Here is a 20,117-nt window from a genome sequence, read left to right on the forward strand (position 1 = left end):
ACAGTTTTGAAGGTACATATATTACTGCCACTTGAGTGGTAGATATGCAGACAAGTTTATTCTCTAGTATTGTGACCTAGTGTCTTTTTTTTTTTAATTTTTATTTTAAAGAGTAAAAGAAGGATAACATAATAATAGGGGGGACTTAGCAAATTACAGACAAAATGGTAGGAAATTATCAATGGTTATCGTTTTACAATGAGATGAATTTTAAAACCTTCATGGAAATCTCCTATTCTCAGGATCCACCAGGGCAAATGAGTTTAGGAAGTAAAGCTGGAGTTGGCAGATTCTCTGCTTCAGCTGCTTGAATACAAGCCTGTCTTCTGTGGTGCTGATCCCCTCTCTTTGGCTACGGAGTACCAGGAAGATTACATGATCTGGTCATCTCGGAGTTGGTTAAAAGGTCAGTTCCAGGTTATGGACTCACAAAAGAGAAATAGGATCAGGGATCGGGTGCTTCGATACTCCTCCCTTGATATCCCCCAATTTTGGTTGAAGGTAAAGAAATTCGGGTACATGTTGAATCATTCTGATAAGAAGGGGTCAAACTAGATCCAGGCCCAGTTTACCTTTTTCCTACTGTAGTATTTTTTAAAAGAACCATATACTCTCTGGAACCAATGCTTGGCGGGCAGATGGTGGGCTCAGCCCTGCATCCCGTGGGGAGAGTTAGAGGGAGGGAGATACACAGCCTGAAATCTCGTAGTTCATTCTCGGCAATTGGCAGCTCTCGTTGTTTGAAAGAGATTATTATCATTATTTTTTTTCTGGGTAGTTACACCGGTTAAATCCAAATCCATGGACTGAACAACAGGAAAATAGATTGCATTTCACAATCAAAGGACAAATTCCCATGATCCTGAGATTTTTCTGGGATGATGAATTTTCTATCATCGGCAATGAACAAAATAGTTACTTCTTTGTAATGTTTTGGTAGATAGATCAGAGCATAAGAAGACTTGGGTAAGTTGACAGTGCATCTATGGTCCCTCAAATCGATATGCATTGTGGAACTATCGTCATTTCCTCCTACCCTTGACATCCCTCATGGGGTCCAAACACACGTCGATCTGACCTAGGTTCTTTCCTTAACTAACTCTTTACAGGTGGCCTTGTTTCTAGCTTTCGGGAGACCAGGACCCAAGGCTCACTTTATCCAAAGTGTACTCACCACATGTCTTGCAAAGTTGGTTTGGAATAAGATGAAAGAATAGGAGTCCCACGAAGGGGAGCAGGCGTGACTGTCCCATGTCTCCGGCTGGCTTGCCAGTGTTGGGGCTTGGCTCGGGTGCCGGGCAGAGGGTACTGAGAGCTCTCCTTCAGGTTGCCTCTGTCGCTGTCACTCAAGCAAGTATTGCGCAGTACCCGGAGGTGTGGGTCAAGCGTATTTGTGCAAACAATGTGATAAGTCAGGAAGAAGCCCTCAAAGCTGTGGCTAGGGACAATGAGGAAATAATTTCTCTTTGTTTCTTGCTCTAAGGTTCACATTTGTTACTTGTTTTGAGCCCAATAGATATAAATTAGCCAAGTGACTGTTTTTAGTAACATCTTCTTCCTTTTCATTCCACTTTGACTGTATTTCATTTCTATCTCCTGAGAAATTAGATCGGATGGGGCAAGGGCATAAAACACAAAACAAGGAAAGTAGAAATTTTAGGTTTGAGCCAGGCCTGGTGGCACACGTCTGTCATCCCAGCACTTGGGAGGCTGAAGCAGGAGGGTCGTTGCGAGTTTGAAGCCAGCCTGGGCTACAAAGTGAGCTCAAGGCCAGCCTGAACTGCATAGCCAGACCCTGTCTCAAAAAAAAAAAAAAAAATTTAAGTGAGAAATTGGAGCAGGCTGGCTGAGGGAGGCTGCCGGCACTTGGGAGAACCCTTGGTATGGTGGTTTTGACCAAAGGTTTTCTCTGAAATGGACCGCCATGGTGTTTCCTTCCCCAGGAGGGAAACGGAGAGGTATTATCAGATGTGGCTCTGCGCCTGCCAGGGTAGTGGCTCACTGGTACCGGTGAGAAGTGTGCCCTACTGCAGTACTTCTAAGAGTGATTACAGGACACTACCAACCTAGCTCAGGACATTACCACGACTTAGGATATGCTCTTGGCATTGTGCTCTGCCATGGCCAAATTTTCCATGTCAGTTTTATTGGCTATGGGGTGCCAAGATGAAACATTTCTGGATGTGCCTGTCAGACAATTTCCAGACAAGATTAGAATTCAGATCAGTGATTCCCTGAAAGAGACTTCCCTCTCCCATGAGAGTGGACATCATGATTGCACTGAGGGTCTGAACAAAAGGTGGAAGAAGGCAGGCTTTACCCCTTGCTGCCTCCTTCCAGCCGGTTTGAGCCCGGGCATCTCATCGCACTCCCTCCAGACCTAGGTTCAGGACCTTTGGAGCCTCTGGTTCTTAGGCTTTTTTTTTTGTTTGTTTGTTTTTGGTTTTTTTTCCGGTACCGGGAACCAAACTCACGACCTTGCGCTTGCCAGGCAGGCGCTTTTGCCGCTGAGCTAAATCCCCAGCCCCTGGTTCTTAGGCTTTTGGACTCTCACTGAATTACACCAGGGGCTTTCTCAGATCTCAGCTTGCAGGCAAGGGACGATGGGACTTCTTAGCCTTCCTGACTGCAGGAATCGATTCCCCATCATCCCTCTCCCTCTCGCCTTACTTTTCCCCTCTGTTTTGTTTCTCACTCTGGGAGCCCTGACTAATACAACTTTATTACGTAGCACCTTGTCCAGTCCACAGACACACTCACATTCAGCATAAAATATCACAACAGAAGCTGGGGAATCCAAGCTCGCACAGATCTGTCTAGGCGCAGGCTGGTTGTGGGTGTTGTGCTGTGCGGTGTAGGAGTTGAGGGGTTGTCCTGAGCCGTGAGCAGGCTCATCGATGTCCCTGGCCACGAGAACTCCTTCCTCCCCCAGTGGTCATGACAAGGAGCATCTCCGGGCATTGCCATGTGCTTCCTGGTGGGCAACACTGCAACCCCTGCCTCCTCGAGATGGGAAAGAGTCTCAAGACTTCAAGCAGTTCATGTTCCATGGTGGGATGATCTCACACTTACCTAACTTTACCGATGCAGTTTGGCCCCCGCCAAGAGCAGGACCAATAATATCATCCTTTTCAATCTTTTCTTACTCCTGTCCTCACTTCCACCCACACGTAGATGATTTTCTACATTCCTTCTTAAAACCACTCCTGAGTATACTCTCAGCTCCTTGGTCTCTTTCTTGGTTTCTAATATTTTTTGGACCCTGCCCTGCTTAACTCCAGCTCTCTGTCTATGCTGCGTCTGAACCCACATGGTTTAATGAGGCTGCTGTCATTGGAATGTGCGTGTCCCTCAAAATTTGTAAGTTGAAACCCCACCTCCGAGGTGACGCCATTAGGGGTGGGTCCTTCGGGAGCTGATTAGGTCAAGGAAGTGGAGTCCTCACAAATGGTCCTAGTGGGGCTGGGGATTTAGCTCAGCGGCAAAAGCGCCTGCCTGGCAGGTGCAAGGTCGTGAGTTCGGTTCCCGGTACCGGAGAAAAACCCAAAAAAATAAAAAGAAAAATAAAAAAAATAAAAAACAAATGGTCCTAGTGCCTCTATTAAGAAAGCCCTAGTGAGACCCTTCCTCCTTCCACCGTGTGAGGAGACAAGAAGAGGCTGTCATCTATGTGCACCCTTGTCGGAGATCCAACCTGCTGTCACCTTGGTCTGGGGCCTCCCAAGGTCCAGATCTAAGAGAAATGATTGCTCATTTATAACCTGTATAGGTTCTGGTCAGCAGCGTGAACAGATGAAGACAGAGCGTGAAGAAAAGTGACCCACGGTGCTGATTTTGCTCACTAATCTCTAGCAGACCTGCAGTGCCGACCGGCAGTCCAGCTGTCATTCCCTACACACTTACGTTTCTTATTATCCTTTAAAATGGCATTGTACATATTGTTGGTCCTCAAAGCTCTAGCACCTACTCTTCTGTTCTCACCCTCCTCTGGTAACCTCAATGCCTACTTCTTCTGTGAGGTGTCTATTCATTTCCTGTGCACATTTTCGAGTGGATCTTTTATTTTTGGGGGGAGGTCTAATATTTCTGAGTTGTATATTTATAAATTCTAGATATTAGTTCTCTGTCTGAGGACTAAGTTTATTAACTTCTGTAAGTCTCAATTTCCTTATCAGTAAAATGTCAAACAATAATAGTTCTTATGAAGTATGGTCACAAACTACAGTGGATGTTCAAATTTTAAACATTTATCACCGTAAAGGACACATCGCTTCTCCTTACTTCAAATACACTTATCCCATCTTTCTTGCAATTTTCTGAAGCAGTTCTGGAAGTTTTCTCTCATGTCTTTAGTTGCTCTGTCATGGCTGCTTTGATGTTCCAAGTTCATTCAAAACGTTTCCCTTTTACAGTCATTTCAGCTTTGGGGAGGAACCAGAGACCCATAGTGCTAGAGCCAGTGAATAAGTGTGGAGGAAGGACTGTGATTGCTAATGGATTGACTACTGATGGTCGGCTCATGATCCCCAGCCGGGCTGAGCGCACGTGGTGCGGGGTGTGGGAGGCTCGCCCGAGGATGGTTACCATCAGCTGAGAGGCAGGAATGGAAAGGGATAATGAATTTCTCCTGTTGATCTGAGTTAGGTTCTGGGTTCTAATAAAAGGCGATGGAGATGGGTGATCGAGGCTGCAGTCCCAGAGGCTGTGGGCCCCCTGATCCCAGACTTTTGCCGCTCCTGTTTTTCTTATCTCTTTTACTTTTTCATCTGCGGGCACCTTGCTCTTGGGATCTGTCACCACAGTTATTACTGACAAATAAGGTGGATGAGGAAACAGTGTCCTGTTTTTATGAGCCTGCCTGCCCCCTGGATGACAGCAGCAGCATTCACTGTATTTTTATAAAACCTGGTAAAGACACTCATGAAAGAGCACTTCCAGAACTGCTTCAGAAGGTGGCAAGAACAATGGGATAAGTGTGTTGCAGTTAAGGGGGAGGATTTTGAGAGGGATTAATGGCAATGTGTTTGGCTGTAATAATCTTTTCATTTAAACAGAGCCATATTTGATCAGCCCTTGTATCTCTTAGTTTTCATGAGCATTCAATGAGTTACTGTGTAGAGGCTCCTTAGAACACCACTGGGTATGTAATAAACAGTAAATAATTAATAGCTACTGTTATCTCACTAATAGCCATCTACACAATCCCACTTGCCTGCAGTCTGGCTGTTAGGCGTGGGGTCTCTGTCTTCCCCCTCTTAGTCACTTACCTAATCAATCCTGAATCCTCCTGGAACCACTGTTTCTCTCAGCTTTTACTCTTACTATTCTGGCCAAAATTATGAAAAATTTCTACGCCACTGAAACCATTTCCCAATATGTGTCCCGGCATTCAATTTTACCCCTCTGTAAACTGTTATTCACGCATCTCCTGTAGTAATATTTCTGAATCTTGATTAATACAGGAAGTGTATTTAAAGAGAAGTATTCTCAAGGAACACGGTTTGAAATACTCTGCCTTACAACTTTTAATCTATGAAAATGCAAGTTTTGAATTTTCTTTGCAACAGTGATATGTGGTTGTGCTGTTTGTTCATTTGTATTTGTGGAGCTGAGGATTGATCCCAGGGCCTTTGCATAGAGCTACACCCTGGCCCCCTTTTTATGTTTTAGTCTGAGACACAGTCTTGCTAAGTCGCAAAGTTGCTCACGCTGGGCTGAAACTTGTGATCTTCCTGCCTCAGCCTCCCAGAGTGCTGGGATTCCAGGAGTACACCTCCATGCTCGTCTGTGCTGCTTTGGAAGAAATATTAACATCCTCATTCCTGGTTGAGCCTTGAAGGTTTCTGTGGCACTTGAGTAAAAGCCACACTAAGCATGCTCTCTGGAAGCCTTTACCTTTCATGCCTTCTCGACCTGCAAGCATCATCTCCCTCTCTCGTACACTGTGTTCCAGCCTCAGGTTTTCAGTTCCTCTCCTGTGCCAACTTCCTTCCTACCACAGGGCTCTTGCATGCATGGTTCTGGTCTCAGATGGCTTCCTGCCTCATCACATGCCCCACAAATCCTTCTTGTGGATGTTGTGCCTTTGGGGGTGCTCTCCCTGCACCCAGAGCTGTATGTCCCATCTCCTGCTAACCACTGTCTTGACACCCTGTACCTTCTCCCGAAGTACTTATGAGAACTGCAATTAATTATTTCTCAACTATGTTTGTCTCCCTGCAAGGCTGTGGGTTCCTCGATGGCAAGAACAGGTCTCTCTTGTTCACTGTTGTGCCCCCGACTGACCCAGGCAAAATACCTATGACATAGGGGCGTGCCAAGTATTTGCTGAAAGAAATCTCAGATCCTTAAGCCAGATGACAATTAATCGCACATGTGGTAGATAATCATTGGATAAATATCAGATGTTTATATAAGAATAAACTAGAGAAAATAAGTAATAGAAGTATCTTGGATTTAAGCACTCAGAGTCTAGTCAAGGTGGCCCAAGTGTTAATTATTTACAGTTGTCTAGCCATCTTTCTTATCTCATCAACAAAACCACTCTGAGACAAAGAACACTTTTCATTTCACCTCTTGCCATGCTGATGAGTAGAAGCTTGTAGCTGTAGTTATTTACTGACCTGCTGAAGGCGACGTTGAGGACTGACCCAAGTACCCAGGGGTCCAGTAAAACCCAGATCCCATCAAGCTTATTAGCAGAGCAGGTCAATACCCGAAGAGCCCCCAAGGAGATCAAGAGAGAGAGATCCTAAGATAAATTATGAAGTGTGACTGCAAAATATGGTAAATGTTTAAGTTGTAAAGATTTATTACAGTAAAAGACACATGCCAGGAAGCCCCCTCAATTCCAGCACCCTTGTCCCACCATTCTTGCCGCTTCCTGAAGCAGTTCTGGAGTCCTCTTTCGTGAGTGTCTTTAGCTGCATTGATCCAAATGTTTCCCTTTCCTGGTCATTGTGACTGGAGGAGAGCAAGAGCTGCACGGCGACAGATCCGGGGACCGAGGTGCCTGAGGGCGCAGCATCGTGTTTTTATGAGCCTGCCCTTCCACTGGATGGCAGCAACAGCATTCTCTGTAGTTTTGATCGTACCTCACAGGGGAACTCAAGAAAGAGGATTTTCAGAACTGCTTCAGAAAGTGGCAAAGTGACTGGAGAAGTGTATCCCAATCAAGGGGGAGGATTTTGAGGGGGACTCACGGTCTCGTTCATTGCACTGTAACACATTTCTTAATGTAAACATTCGTGGTATATTTTGATCACACCTTGTACTCTGAGGGGAGGGCAAATGGCTCCAGGCCTGCCCCACCTGGTGTACGTGAGCTGGAGCATGGGTGCATGTGCAGGAGCCACACCTGTTGCTTATCTATGTAAAAGTTAGAAACAGACTGAGGAAACTGTTAAAGAAGTTTCCTTTTTTGACAACCCAAGATGCTTCCACAATGATCTGGAAAGACAGATGTTAGTGGAGGATGCTTGGCGTCCCCGGTCCGCTGGGAATTTGCACCGTGGTAGGAGCCCATCTGTTTCCACCCTCCTTTCCTCTCCTCCTCGCCATGACCGAGCCCACCCTCCCGCTGAGCCCACTCTGGCCTGCACTGTGTGCTGCCTGCGACACTCCACATGAGAAGTCCAGGCTCCACCCACGTTTCCATCGGACGCTGTCCCTTGGCCACCTTCCCCGGGAGCACTGACTCAGGGAGGGTTCAGGCAGGCCTCTGGAATAAGTTCATGGCCATCTGGGCAGAGAATTCTAGGAGCCTGCGGTTGGGGTGAGGCTTCCCTTCGTCTAACATGTCTCTTTTCCCTCTCACTCCAGAAAAGCACGTGGTGACTCTGTCTAAAGCACGGGGCCCCGAGCAGAGTTCTGACTTTCCCAGTCGGAGGGTGGTACAGCACGGCTCGGCTGCACACTAATGTGTCTTCTCAGTCTCGTTTTTGTTATAGTGGGTGGGTGTGCAGGGGAAGCGAAGTCTGGGAGGGAGGTGTGACGTGTTGCAGGGGGTGACGGGAACTTGTCCGCTAATGGAGAAGCTTGGTTCAGAGCTCTGATTCCAGCACCAAAACCTGGTCCGAAGTCATGCAGTTGCCAGACAGGGTCCAAGAGGTCCCCAAAGCTTAGAAGGGGGAGGCCCGACTCCCCACAGGTTGACTGACTTCCGTCACAGAAAAAGAATGTGTAGGATGCGTCAGGAAGAGGTACAGAGGGATTTCTCGGGCAGAATTTTGGAAGTACAAAGCACACACTCAAAGAACTGGGGCGCGGGCCTTGGAGAGGAGGACAGGCACAGGACAGCCTGTGTGTTTTTGGCAGTGGAGTGTGTGGGGCTGTGGAAAGTTCGGGTTTGGCTTCAGGAGAAAAATCAACGGCCCACCCACAGGCAGAAAGATAGTGACAGTTCCCAGGGGAAGGACAGCCCGTTGTATAGGAGAAGGGCCCAGTCTAACTGTATTTCGTAAAGTCAGGTTTCTGCCCTTTATCTTATCAGCTAAGCTAATTTATGGATTAAAATATCTTTAAGGGATTTGGGGTGTGATGACATGGATTGCTGTCTGACCGTGTCCTGAAGCTGCGAACTTCTTGGGAGTGTAATTCCTCATGTTCAGTTTAGGTGCCATTTACTGGTCGGGTTATTTGTGGGTTTTTAAAAATTTCTTTATATATCCTGGATAGGAATCCTCTGTCTAAAGAGTGGCTGGCAGAGACTGTCTTCCATCCTGCAGGCTAGATCTTCATGCTATTAATTATGTCCTTTGTTGTGCAAAAGCTTTTTAGTTTGACCTGCCCCCACTTGGTGATTCTCGCTATGACTGCCTGACCTGCTGGGGTCTTATTCAGGAAGTGAATGGTAGTGAGAAAACTGGATAGCTACATAGAGAAGATTGAAACTAGATTCCTAATTCTCACTGTGCATAAAAATCCACCCAAGATGGATCAAAAAGCTGATATAAAACTGGATAAGCTGGGCATGGTGGCACATGCGTGTAATCCCAAGAGCACTGCAAATTTGAGTAAAGCCTGGGCAGTTTAGTGACGAATTGACTTTTGAGACTTTTGTCTCAAAATAATAAATAAAAACAGGCTGGGAAAAACTGCATTTTCAAGTTAATCACTCTGTCTGGCTCAGGCCTCATCTTCCCCTCTGATTCTTTCAAATTACCTTCCCAGCTGAATTCCTCGCCGTGGGTTTCTTTGTGGAGCTCTGACCGCCCCCATCCCCCAGGTGACAGTGTTCTGTGACCTGATGAAGTGCTGTGATTGTCCTCGGGACCTGGATAAACTTTGGCCTGGGACAGAACTCAGGTGCCGCCCCAGTGTAGCCACGCATTCCCGTCTCCTGGAGACTTACTTCTTCGGCAGGCTGCTTGGACCTAACTGGAGGTTTCATTAATGATCCTTTATTCACTCTCAATTGGGAGAAATCTCAGTACTTAGGAAGCATTGGATACTACGCTCAGCACTTGGAACTAAAAATGCATAGCTCCTGCCTTAGTGGAGTTAGCAGCTTAGAGATAGGATTGATCAAATCCTGCATATACTTGTATAGGCCGCTAAGGGCCAGCCCACTCTGCGGTACTCTCCTGGGGAGGAGACGTGGGTCAAGGGCTTCAGCATGAGTAGAGGAGTTAGTTGGTCACAGGTGAAAGCAAGCGAGCTGCAGGCAGAGGGAACAGAGCTGCAGAAGCCCTGGAGGGCTGTGAGTATGTGGTGCTGATGAGGCCACGGTGGGACTGTGGAGTGAAAAGAGAGCTGTCCTGAGGGGCAGGCATGGGGGGCAGGAGGGGCTGCTCAGGTCCAGTCATCATGGCGTAAGGGTGGGTCATTCTCCTGTAGCTTATTTTGAAAATGGCGCACCCTGTAAAGGACAATGAAATATCAGCCTGGTGACTGGCCTCCTCGTCCCGGTTTTGCAGTCTTCATGCTGGTGTTCCCAAAAGTGTGTTCAGCTGATCAATGAGTTTAAAGACACCTCCTGACCACAGTAAAGAGAAGAAAACTCAGACTGTCGAACCAGGAGGGATGATGGGGTAAGCCCTGAATGATGACCTAGTGACCATCTCTAGCTACACATCGAGTGTCCATCATAGGGCGTCCAGAGCTGCACTGATGTTTCTCCAACCCTAATGTACTTTTTTTGTTTGTTTGCTCTTTGAGACAGGGTCTCATTATGTAATCCAGGCTGACCTTGAACTCACTGTGTAGCCCAGGCTGGCCTTGAATTTTCAGCAATCCTCCTGCTTCAGTCTCCCAAGAGCTGGGAAGCCGGGTGTGCACCACACCCTGCCTCATCTACTCTTTCACAGGCTTTCACATTCCGGAAAATGGCGGCCTCTGTTCATCTTGATACCGTATCCAACCTGTCAACAGGTTCTGTCTGTCCCATCCCCACCAAACTGCTCCCAGTGACTGTGTTTATTTCTCAGTTAGATAAGTGCATCTTCCTCTTCACTGGCCTTTCTGATTTTGTCCTTGGCCTTTGAGAGTGAATCCTCAGGACAGGAGCCGGAGCCATTCTGTTCACACCCAGTAGTACGTTGGTTTCCTGGGACTGCAGTTATAAAGCACCACAAACCCGATGGCTTTACTCTTTCATTCTGGAGGCTAGAAATCCGAAACAAGCTTACCCACAAGCAGGTTCCCTCTGAGGCTCCTCCTAGAAACCCCCCCCCTTTTTTTTTGATACCAGGAATCAAACTCAGGACCTTGTGCTTGCCAGGCAGGTGCTTATGCCGCTGAGCTGTCTCCCCGGCAGAGGCTCTTCCTCGAAGCCTTGCGTTCTTTCCCCCCAGCTTCTGCTACTGGCTGACAGCCCTTGGTGTTGCTGGCCTGGCGTCTGTGTCACTGTTTTCTGCCTCCCTCACTACTTGGTGTTTTTCTTTGTGTGTCATTGTCTTCACACAGCAGTCTTCCTTCTTTTTATGAGGACATCAGTCATGTTGGATTAGGGGGCACTCCATTCCCTATAATCTCATCTTAGCTAATTGTATTTACTATGATCTTATTTCCAAAAAGGGTTACATTTTGAAGTGCTGGGGTTAGGACTTCAATATATTCCATCCATTGCACCTAGTCAGGCTATTATTATTGCTCAAGACCCTGTGCTGTGTCTCTCAGACCACGTGAGAGTCAGAGTCTTCGTTACGTCTCGGGAGGTCCTGCGCAGCCTGCCCTTGACCTCTCAGGGAAGAGGGTTAGGAGATACCAACTTCCCCATCTACCCACCGTGCTACCCACCACTCTCACTCAGCCTGACGCCTCGTGGTCATGCGGCAGAGCCTGTGCCACTAGGTGTCCCCTCTGCTGGGAATTCTTGCTGTCCTGGAGCCCTAAGTCCAGCTCCCTTGGCAAATTCAGGTCTCTGCTGAAACTTCACTTCCTGCGTGAGGCTTTCCCTAAGTATCTAAAATTCTGTCCCCCTGACTACACTACACATCTGACTGGTCTTATTCATTCCTAGTGTCTATTACCACCCACCATTACATATTTTTATCATCTGAGCCCTTGGTTATAATGCCACCTACATGAGAAAATTGCCCATCCAACACACACACACGTCTGCATCTCCAGTGCCTAGAACTGGGCAGGTACGTGATATATTTCAGCCCACTTGCATCATACAGTAAGACTCGTCCCAATTTTAGGGGACTTATAAGAGCAGGACATTAGGATCAGCCAGTGGACAAGTTTGCTGCAGCTGCCATCAGCTGCCCATGGAGCTGGGTCCGAAAGTTTGTGAGGTGCCTCCTGCAAACTCGAGAAATGGTCACCAAAGGGCCGGAAGTTCTGGGGGTGAGTGGAGCATTTTAAAAAGAGGAGTCACGGGGCTCGAGCGAGCAGCTGGGGAACAGGGACACTGACTGGACCCAGAGGTGGTTCAGAAGGGCCAGACTCCCTGTGATAATACTTTAGGCTTACTGTAGCTGATTATCACAGCTCACACTTGCTCTTCTATGTGACATGAGTAATATGATTAAAAATGCCCACAAGAGCTCTTTCAATTTTTTAAAAATGATTTGAAGACTAAATGGTAAAATGCATCAGATTAATTAGTAGCTCCCATAATCTCAAAAAGATGAAAATTTCTTTAATCTTGGTATGGTGTACCTAAAGTTGATGCCTCAGGTTCCATGAAAAACCAGAATAGATGCTCAAATATTTGTTAAATGACAGCTTTCCACGGTTCTTCTCCAGGCAAAGGCCTGTATGGTTCTTCCTAAATTCAACAGCCCCATCTACAGGGAAGCGGGCAGCAGAGCTGATCATTTTTGACTTTATACCACAGCCTCTGGAGCTTATAAAAGATGGGAACTCAAAGAAGACAGGAACTCAAAATGCCAGTAATGACCCTCGGGATTTGAATTATTTTACTTTAATTATTTACTTTTATTTTAATTATTTTGTCTAAACATTGGGAGAATGGCAATAACATTAGGAGGTGACAGTAACTGGCCACGTCACCATAACTATCTGAGGGGGGTCTCAAAATTATCACATTAATTTTGATCCATTTAAGGTGGGAAATGATTTTATGTAAGTCAGACAGAGTAGGCATTGTCTTGTATAAAATATGTGATATAGTTAATGTTTGTAAGTAGCAAAACTTCCTTTATTTTGACATTAAAAATAAGAGTGCAAGCTGCCCACGGGCCGCAGGCTGAACATGCCTTCTAGTGCAGCCGATTCATCCAGCACTTGTCTGTGTCCATGAGTCTGTTTGTGTTTGAATTGCGCACTCAGTCTTCCACAGAAAATGGGAGACGAGCGGAGGTCCAGCGGGAAGATTTCCGTTCACTGTCACCTTTCCAGGCCACGTGTGAGACGGGCTTCACGCAGGTGCGGTGCCATTCAGTGTGTGCTCGAGTGCTGAGTCAACTCACCTGTGACCCAAGCTTGGCGTCTTTCCTCCTCTAGCAGCTGATCACGAGGGACGCCCTTGGAGTCAAGGGTGTGCACGGAGGGAGAGGTGCCGGTGCACAGTCTGACACAGACCGCCGAGCCCCTGAACTGCTGCGTCTGAACCATTGGTTCCGGTCACAGACGTGGCATTTCACCTTGTAATAGCTGATGTTCTCATTATTGTTTGTGAGTCTGAGAAAATCCAGCCCATGACTGGAAGTTCTGGCTACAGGATCGCTTGCCAGCCCACGGACAGATCTTTGTCCCTAGGTGGCATACAAAAGCTGGTGTATTAAAGGTGTGTACGTCTGATTCAGACCACATGGTTTCTTTGTGAACTCTAGGGCCCTGTGTGTAATGTTGTGTGATGGGCTCCTGGAGGTGTCTCTTCTCCCTCTGGCTTCACCACTGCCGTCTGCCTGGTTGTATGGATCACTCCACAGGGTCCGTGACAAGTTTATTCCCCAGTACATTTCCAGCTGTGAACTTTGTTGTTTTCAGAACTGGAAGAGACCTGCTAAGGTCTATGCTTATATCTTCATGGTAGGAGGCACAAGATACAAATATCTGTCATTGTGAGGGAATGTCCCAGCTCGCCCCAGACCACTGGGTGCAACCATTTTAATGAAGTTTTGGGACTCTAAAACTCAGGTCTTTCTGGGATATATTATGAGAGGGAGCAGACTACTACTCCACAATGGAGGAGATTCCTTAGGGCACCTCTTAATATTACCATGCCCTGTTATTAAAATCAATAAAAACTACAACAACCTAATATAGGCAAAATGAAAAATGGCCCAGAAGGGGCTGGGGATTTAGCTCAGTGGCAAAGCGCCTGCCTGGCAAGTGCGAGGTTGTGAGTTCGATTCCCGGTACCGGAAGAAAACCAAAAAAAAAAAAAGAAAAATGGCCCGGATCCTTCAAAAATAAAGGTATGGTTCACTCCACCAGGGAAAGAACCAAGACCTGCTGAGGTGCTTGCTAAAGGCCAAAAAAATACAAAATGGACAGTAAAAAATAGACAGTTCTAAATACCAGGTATGACACTCTGTGATCAGCTATAGAAAAGAGGATTGTAATTGTACTATTTCTCCCCTAATATGGTTCCAATGTAATATAATGTTGATAGACTGAATACTGGTCCTTAAGGATTGTTAAACTATGTTATAGTGTTCAAGTTGTAAAATGATAAAAACAAGCATCACCCAAGAAAAACTTACTTTCTATTTTGGTAAAAAAATTTGTGCATTTATGTTTATGTATAGAATAGTTATAACATGTTAGGCTTAATTATAAGTGTGTCTTTATATCTAAAACGTGGTTTAAAGAAATGTATCTGGTTGCCAAGTTGACAAGGGGTGGATTGTTATGGTTGATACACTGTGTCAACTTGGGGAGTCTAGAGGTTTGGCTAAGTGACTCAGCAGGGAGCCAGGGTGCTTACTTTGTATACATCCTGAGCCTGTGCAAGAGGAAGGCATGCAGAGGGTGTGGGTGTAGAGGACTACCCCCACGCCCCCAGGGCGGGTAGGCTGCATAAAAAAAGAAAATTAAAAAAGGATTGGCTGTTGGTTCTTCAGAGTAGCTCCAGTCTGTGCCTTCAGCTGGGTCATCTCCTGGCTTCCGGTGCACACTGTTCAGCTTCCGCCTAGGACTCTTCAGCCTTCTGGTGTAGGCTCTCTGGCTTCTTTGTAGATTCTTCAGCATTCTGTTGCAGACCCATCAGCCTCCTGATATGAACTTGCACAGACACTGCCGTGAGCTCCAGGCCCGGGGCTGGGCTCTTCAATCTCCAGCATGCAGACACCCTCTCCACGTGTCCTCATCCAACACTGTGGATGACGTTGTAAACCAAACTTGTAATTTCTTGTACATTTGTATGTCTTGTGTTATATGTTTCTCTAGTAAACCCTGACTGATATAGGCTGGTAGTGAAAGTCCCTTCATTGTGACTTAGCTACCACCACCTTCTTTGACTAAACCCTTCTAGGACTAAATCCTTCTTCATATTGGATACTGGGAGCCCGGAAAATGAGAATATTTTCTGGGTGTCTTCCATCTAGTTTTTCTCTTTTGAGCTGGATTGTGTGGGATAATGTAGGGAACTTTAAATCACAACATGCTTGTTCCCAGCAGTCCCAAATAGATTAGTGGGATATCTAGGCTATGTTATTTTAGGGTTAACCTTTGGCCACAGGCACGAAATAACTAATGGAAACATAAACTTGCAAGTTTTAACTAATGGAAACATAAACGTGAACAAATTTTACATAGGAACAAGTTCCTGTAGCATAGTTGTCTTAGTCCATTCAGGATGCTGTAACAAAATGACCCTAAACTGGGTGGCTTATAAACAACAGAAACATACTGCTCACCACTCTGGAGGCTGGGAGTCCAGGGTCTGATGATGGACTGCTGTTTAGTTTGTCGCAGACACCATCTCAGGGTCATCTCTTGATGAGAGGCAAAAGTAGGCTACCCACGCTGGACCTCATTTATGAGAGTACTAAGCTCATTCCCAAGGGTCCCAGCCCTGAGATCTGATTGCCTTCAAAAGGCTCACTTCTTAATACTGCAACATTGGGATTAGGTTTTAACAAATGAATTTTGGAGGCGGGGCAGGGATGTTTAGACCATAGCAACAGTCTATTAATGAACCGACAATCCATTAAGAGAAAGCATTTTATTATAACTCCCTGAAAAGTTAAAAACAGGAAGACCCTCCTTAATAAGGGCTCAGGAGACTACAAGAAGCAACTTCATTAAAAATCAAGTCATTTAAAACGTTTAAAAACGAGATAAACAGGATCCTTAGGTGTTTGCCAGCTGCTAACACGTTCAGTGGCTGCAGCGGCACCTTCGGGGCATCAGGTCTGCTTCCAAAAACTCAGGTGGAGGAAGAGAAGCTAAGCAGCTTTTAAAGCAGGGATGTCGATCTGCAAAGAGAAGGATCAGAAACTGCTGTCATGTGGTTTTCTGACTTTTTGGCTCAGGAGGGCTACTGTTCTTAAATCTCCAGGACAGATGGAGAGGGTGGTAAGAGAAGAGGTGATGTTTGAGGTCATGTCCCTGCAGAATTAAATACAGGCCCTGAATCTCTCTAGAGGTGAGTATCTGGCCTTCTCTTTTCCATGAATACCGCAGAGATCTGCAGTGTACCTGTCATTTCGTTTACCATCCATAACACCCCAAATATGGAAGAGTGTTTACCATCTTTCTACTATTCAGCACTTTCCCTTTCATCCTTTGAAAATTATTCTAATAGACAAATAAAAATGGTATATATCATGTTCTACATGATGTTTTGGGATATTTGTACATTGTGGAATGGATAAATACAGCTCTTTCCCTTTGGACACAGCCACACGCAAAGTTTGAAACACATGCGTGTCTGTGTAAGTTTAGAATTTTCCTTTATAACTGTCTCAGAAGGAAAGTCCACTGACTTTAGGATGTGTACTCCCTGGAAGGCAGATGTTAGCTCTTTCAGGACAGATTCTGGATATTCCTAAGCATGGCTTTTCAAGAGCTACTTATGCCACCAAAGCCTACATTCTGTGGTTTTGGTGTTGACATTAAAGAAATTCTATTTAAAATTCTATCAGTATTTATTGTCGTAAAAATATTTCACTTAGTGACATATCAGTCATTACCCAAGATTCCGGAGGGATAATCCTTGTCAAATGTTTCTTCTTTCCATAAATGTCAGACCAACAAGGGCTGCCATGGAACCAGGCTTCTAATAAACAAAGAATACATTAATCAGTCTGTGTGTAAGATATTGTATACAGTCTCACTGTGTAGTTTTGTTTGATATTCTAGAACATAGTTGGACAGCTTAAACGTATGTATTTTAAGTAACCTCACCTCAAGTTTGTAGGTGATTGTCTCCCCAATGTTTAAATGTGCTGTTCCTACCCTTTCAGGGGAGTCACTCTGTTTTCGTTCATTAAGTCCTTTGGTTTTTATGATTGGATGGCTGCAGAAAGGGAAAAGAGTTAAAAATGAATGAGTCTGAGATCTGCTTAGGTCCTGGTGTTGGGGGCCTGACCCTTGCCTTTCCTGATATTGCAGTGGGTACCCTTTCCAGCTGGTCATGACGGAGGCACTGTGAAGTGTTACCATCCTGTTCCCACTTTGAAGACTGGGTCATAAGTTTAATTTCTGAATTCAGTGAGCTTTGTATTAAGGAGACCACCCCAATGCCTCGGCAGAGTTGCCGACCAGCAGACCTCTATGCAAAGTTTGAAGATCTTCAACCATCAATAATGGGAGGTGTTGAATGAGCCCATGGACCCCTACCTATGGATCACAGAGACAGTGAGGACATTGAACCACTTAAAACTAATATTTTAGTGTGCTTCTCTTCTCTCCTAGCCTCCAAGTTCACAATAATAAAACTGCCTACTCTCATCACCTTGTTAATTTCGGGTGTCTAATACGCCTGATTGGTCTTGGCTAAGAGATATGAAATAGACTTTGTAATAAGGACATTGATTAGAACAAACTGGATTCTTAGCATAAGAGCTGCTAGGCATAGAGCGGAGAAGTTAATCCGCACAGTCTCACACACAGTCCGGAGCCACTATGGAGACACGGTTGACAGTGAGCGCAGCACCGGCCGTGTGCCCTGTGTGCACTTTGAATTCCACGCTGCTCCAGCCCTTACAGGCCGTATCTCATTCAGTCCTCACCCTAACTTGTGAAACATGCATTAGTGTCATCACTCTAAAGACCAGGCAGCTGAGGCGCAGAGTTGTTAAGTGACTTCCTTAAAGTGGCAGAGCGGAAAGACGGGGAACACAGAAGAGCATGTTATCAAGACAGTAAGACTTGCGTGGGGGCCCGGACGGCTCCGACACAGTGACTCGGCCTCTCAGTGTGAGGCCCCCACCCTTGCTGGCCCGGGAAGGGTGACCCAGAGGGCACGAATGGGTTCGTCACGGCACACTCACCTGGGGACCATGCAGTACACGGGCATGGAGGCACGAAGGTCTGTCAGTGACGATATAAAGACGATTTTAGTTTCGAAGAGGAGCAGATCTCCTGGAAGATACTAAGGCAACAAAGGCGACGTCAGAGTTGGCTTAAAGAGCTTGTCAGAGAACACTGGCTCAGGAAACAGCTCTCCAGCGTGGCATTGTTCACGAAAAGGCATCTTTCCAGGGTAAGGAGAAGAATGAGCTAACAAGCCAAGAAGGATGAACACCTGGACTAGGACAGCGTTCCTAGGAGGCCAGAGTAGTACTCGCCACTTAAGTGTTGCTTCCAGGCTATTATTCGTTATTATCAGGACAGAGCTTACAAGGTATTCTTTTGAGAAACTTTTCTGTAGATTTTGTAAGGCCTTGAGATACCAAGTATGGCCTTGGAGGGTCAGATGAGTGAAAAACACAGTCCATTCAGTTAGGAAGAGTATATTGACTAGGTTGCACGCTTTTCAGAAATAACATATGGCTTGGAGATGCGTGTAGCAAATATGCAGACCTTGCTAATTTCATTGTCTAGAGACTACCACAGTGAATCTTTGTGCACCTTCTCTTTATTTTTAATATTCACTTAAAGTGATCATAACCGCTGGTAGCTCTGGCTACACCTCTAGCTCTCGCTACCATCCTAACATTTTATATTGGGGCCCAAGCATTGTATTCAATTCTGTTTCAAAAAGGCTTAAAGGCTTCGTTTTGGAAATATAAAACGAAAAAAACTAAAATAAAAAGAAAATTAAGAGAAAGGATACTTCCTTCAGGGTTTCTCCTAGGAGGTTGGAAGGAACGAGATTCATTTTGTCTGAAGGCAAAATAACCCGGAAGGCTTAAAAGCCGCCCATGTCTGTCCTCAGTATGGTGTCCTCATTCTACCTGTCCTGGCCGCCAGACAAGAAAGGGGACCCGAATCTCCAGCGAGGCTGAGGTGTCAGGACGTCACACAGGAAGCTCTTATCATTTGAAAATGTCAGGGTGACAACCACTCAGGTGACTCCTGCAGTTCCCTACGCCACAAAGGGCTGGCTGGTCCCTGAGACTGAAAATTTAGAGTGCTGTGGAGCCGTGTGGTTGGCTTTGATGCTGTGGAGAATTCCACTTCTGTAATGGGCCAGGGGCCAAACGCTTCGGGCTGTGCAGGCCATGGGTTCTCTGTCCAGGTCCTCAGCTTTCTCTCGTAGGGTAAAAGCAGCCATCAAGAATTAGTAAATGCAGGGGCTGGGGATTTAGCTCAGTGGCAAAAGCGCTTGCCTGGAAGCTCAAGGTCGTGAGTTCGGTTCCCGGTACCGAAGAAAAACAAAAACAAAAACAAAAACAAAAAAAAAGAATTAGTAAATACTTGAACAAGCACAATTGTGTTCTAATAAAAGTTCATTTATGGACACGAAATGTGAACTGTACATTTTTCACCTACCTCAAAATGTTATTTTTATTTATTATTGTTCTATTCTTTGGATATACTCACACTATTCTTAGTTGGGTGACCAAAGAAATGTGATAGGCCTGATTGGGGCTGTAAACTGTATATAGTTTGTTGACTATGAATAGATTTTTTTTTTTTTTTTAAAAACAGCTCATTTTCTTAAATGACGACAAGTTCCATGTCTTATTTAGAAACCGACAAGTGAGAACTTGTCATTGTCAGCTCATTTATTCTTAATCTTTCATGGCCTGTGTGGTATTTGGCAAAATAGTTTAGCTTCTTACTAGAAATAATGAACATCCCAAGACCCCGGCATGAAGTTTATGAGGCAAACGCTCTGAGGAGATTTAATTAGGCAAATATCTAGTTACCCAAGTCTTGATGCCACACTCATAGGTGCGGTACACAAAGTGATAAAATCCTTGAGAAACTGCAGTTACAGGACAGCCGTTTCCTAGAAAGAGTTCTTCAGGGAATATCAGCATCTGGTCAAGCGCGGTTGGCTTCACTTTGGCGAAGAACAGAAAGGGGCTGCATCGTACATAGACTGTGGAGAGGTAGAAAGGGGAGTGTCAGACGGCACAGGGGGCGCAAGGGCCAGGGACCCTCCAATATAAAGTCCTCCTGTTCACAGAGGAAAAACAAGGTAGACGTGCTTTTCTTACCTCTCCTTTACGGTACTAGTCTGCTCATCCCCAAGAAGAGCGCAGGGGATGCCCTGTGTGGGTGAGACCCAGCCCAAGTGCGGTCTCAGCTCCAGGTAGAGTTCTGCAGTGGAGGCCTTCTCCACGGGGGCCCTGCTGTTAGTG

At 45.8% G+C, this 20,117-nt stretch overlaps 1 protein-coding gene across 2 annotated transcripts in view; it reads right to left on the reverse strand.

Moving 5' to 3' along the window:
- Positions 1-1,367, reverse strand: part of Tcn1 (transcobalamin I (vitamin B12 binding protein, R binder family)) — a 12,054-nt gene extending 10,687 nt beyond the window's left edge. For both annotated transcript variants that reach the window (XM_013506352.1, XM_005408073.2), the window contains exon 1: positions 1,175-1,367. In XM_013506352.1, coding sequence (XP_013361806.1) covers positions 1,175-1,253 — 79 coding nt within the window. In that variant the 5' untranslated portion in view covers positions 1,254-1,367. The remainder of the gene's footprint in view (positions 1-1,174) is intronic.
- Positions 1,368-20,117: the final 18,750 nt, after the last annotated feature.

This window comes from Chinchilla lanigera, unplaced genomic scaffold (genome assembly GCF_000276665.1).
Source record: "Chinchilla lanigera isolate Chin_1 unplaced genomic scaffold, ChiLan1.0 scaffold00110, whole genome shotgun sequence".
NCBI lineage: Eukaryota > Metazoa > Chordata > Mammalia > Rodentia > Chinchillidae > Chinchilla > Chinchilla lanigera.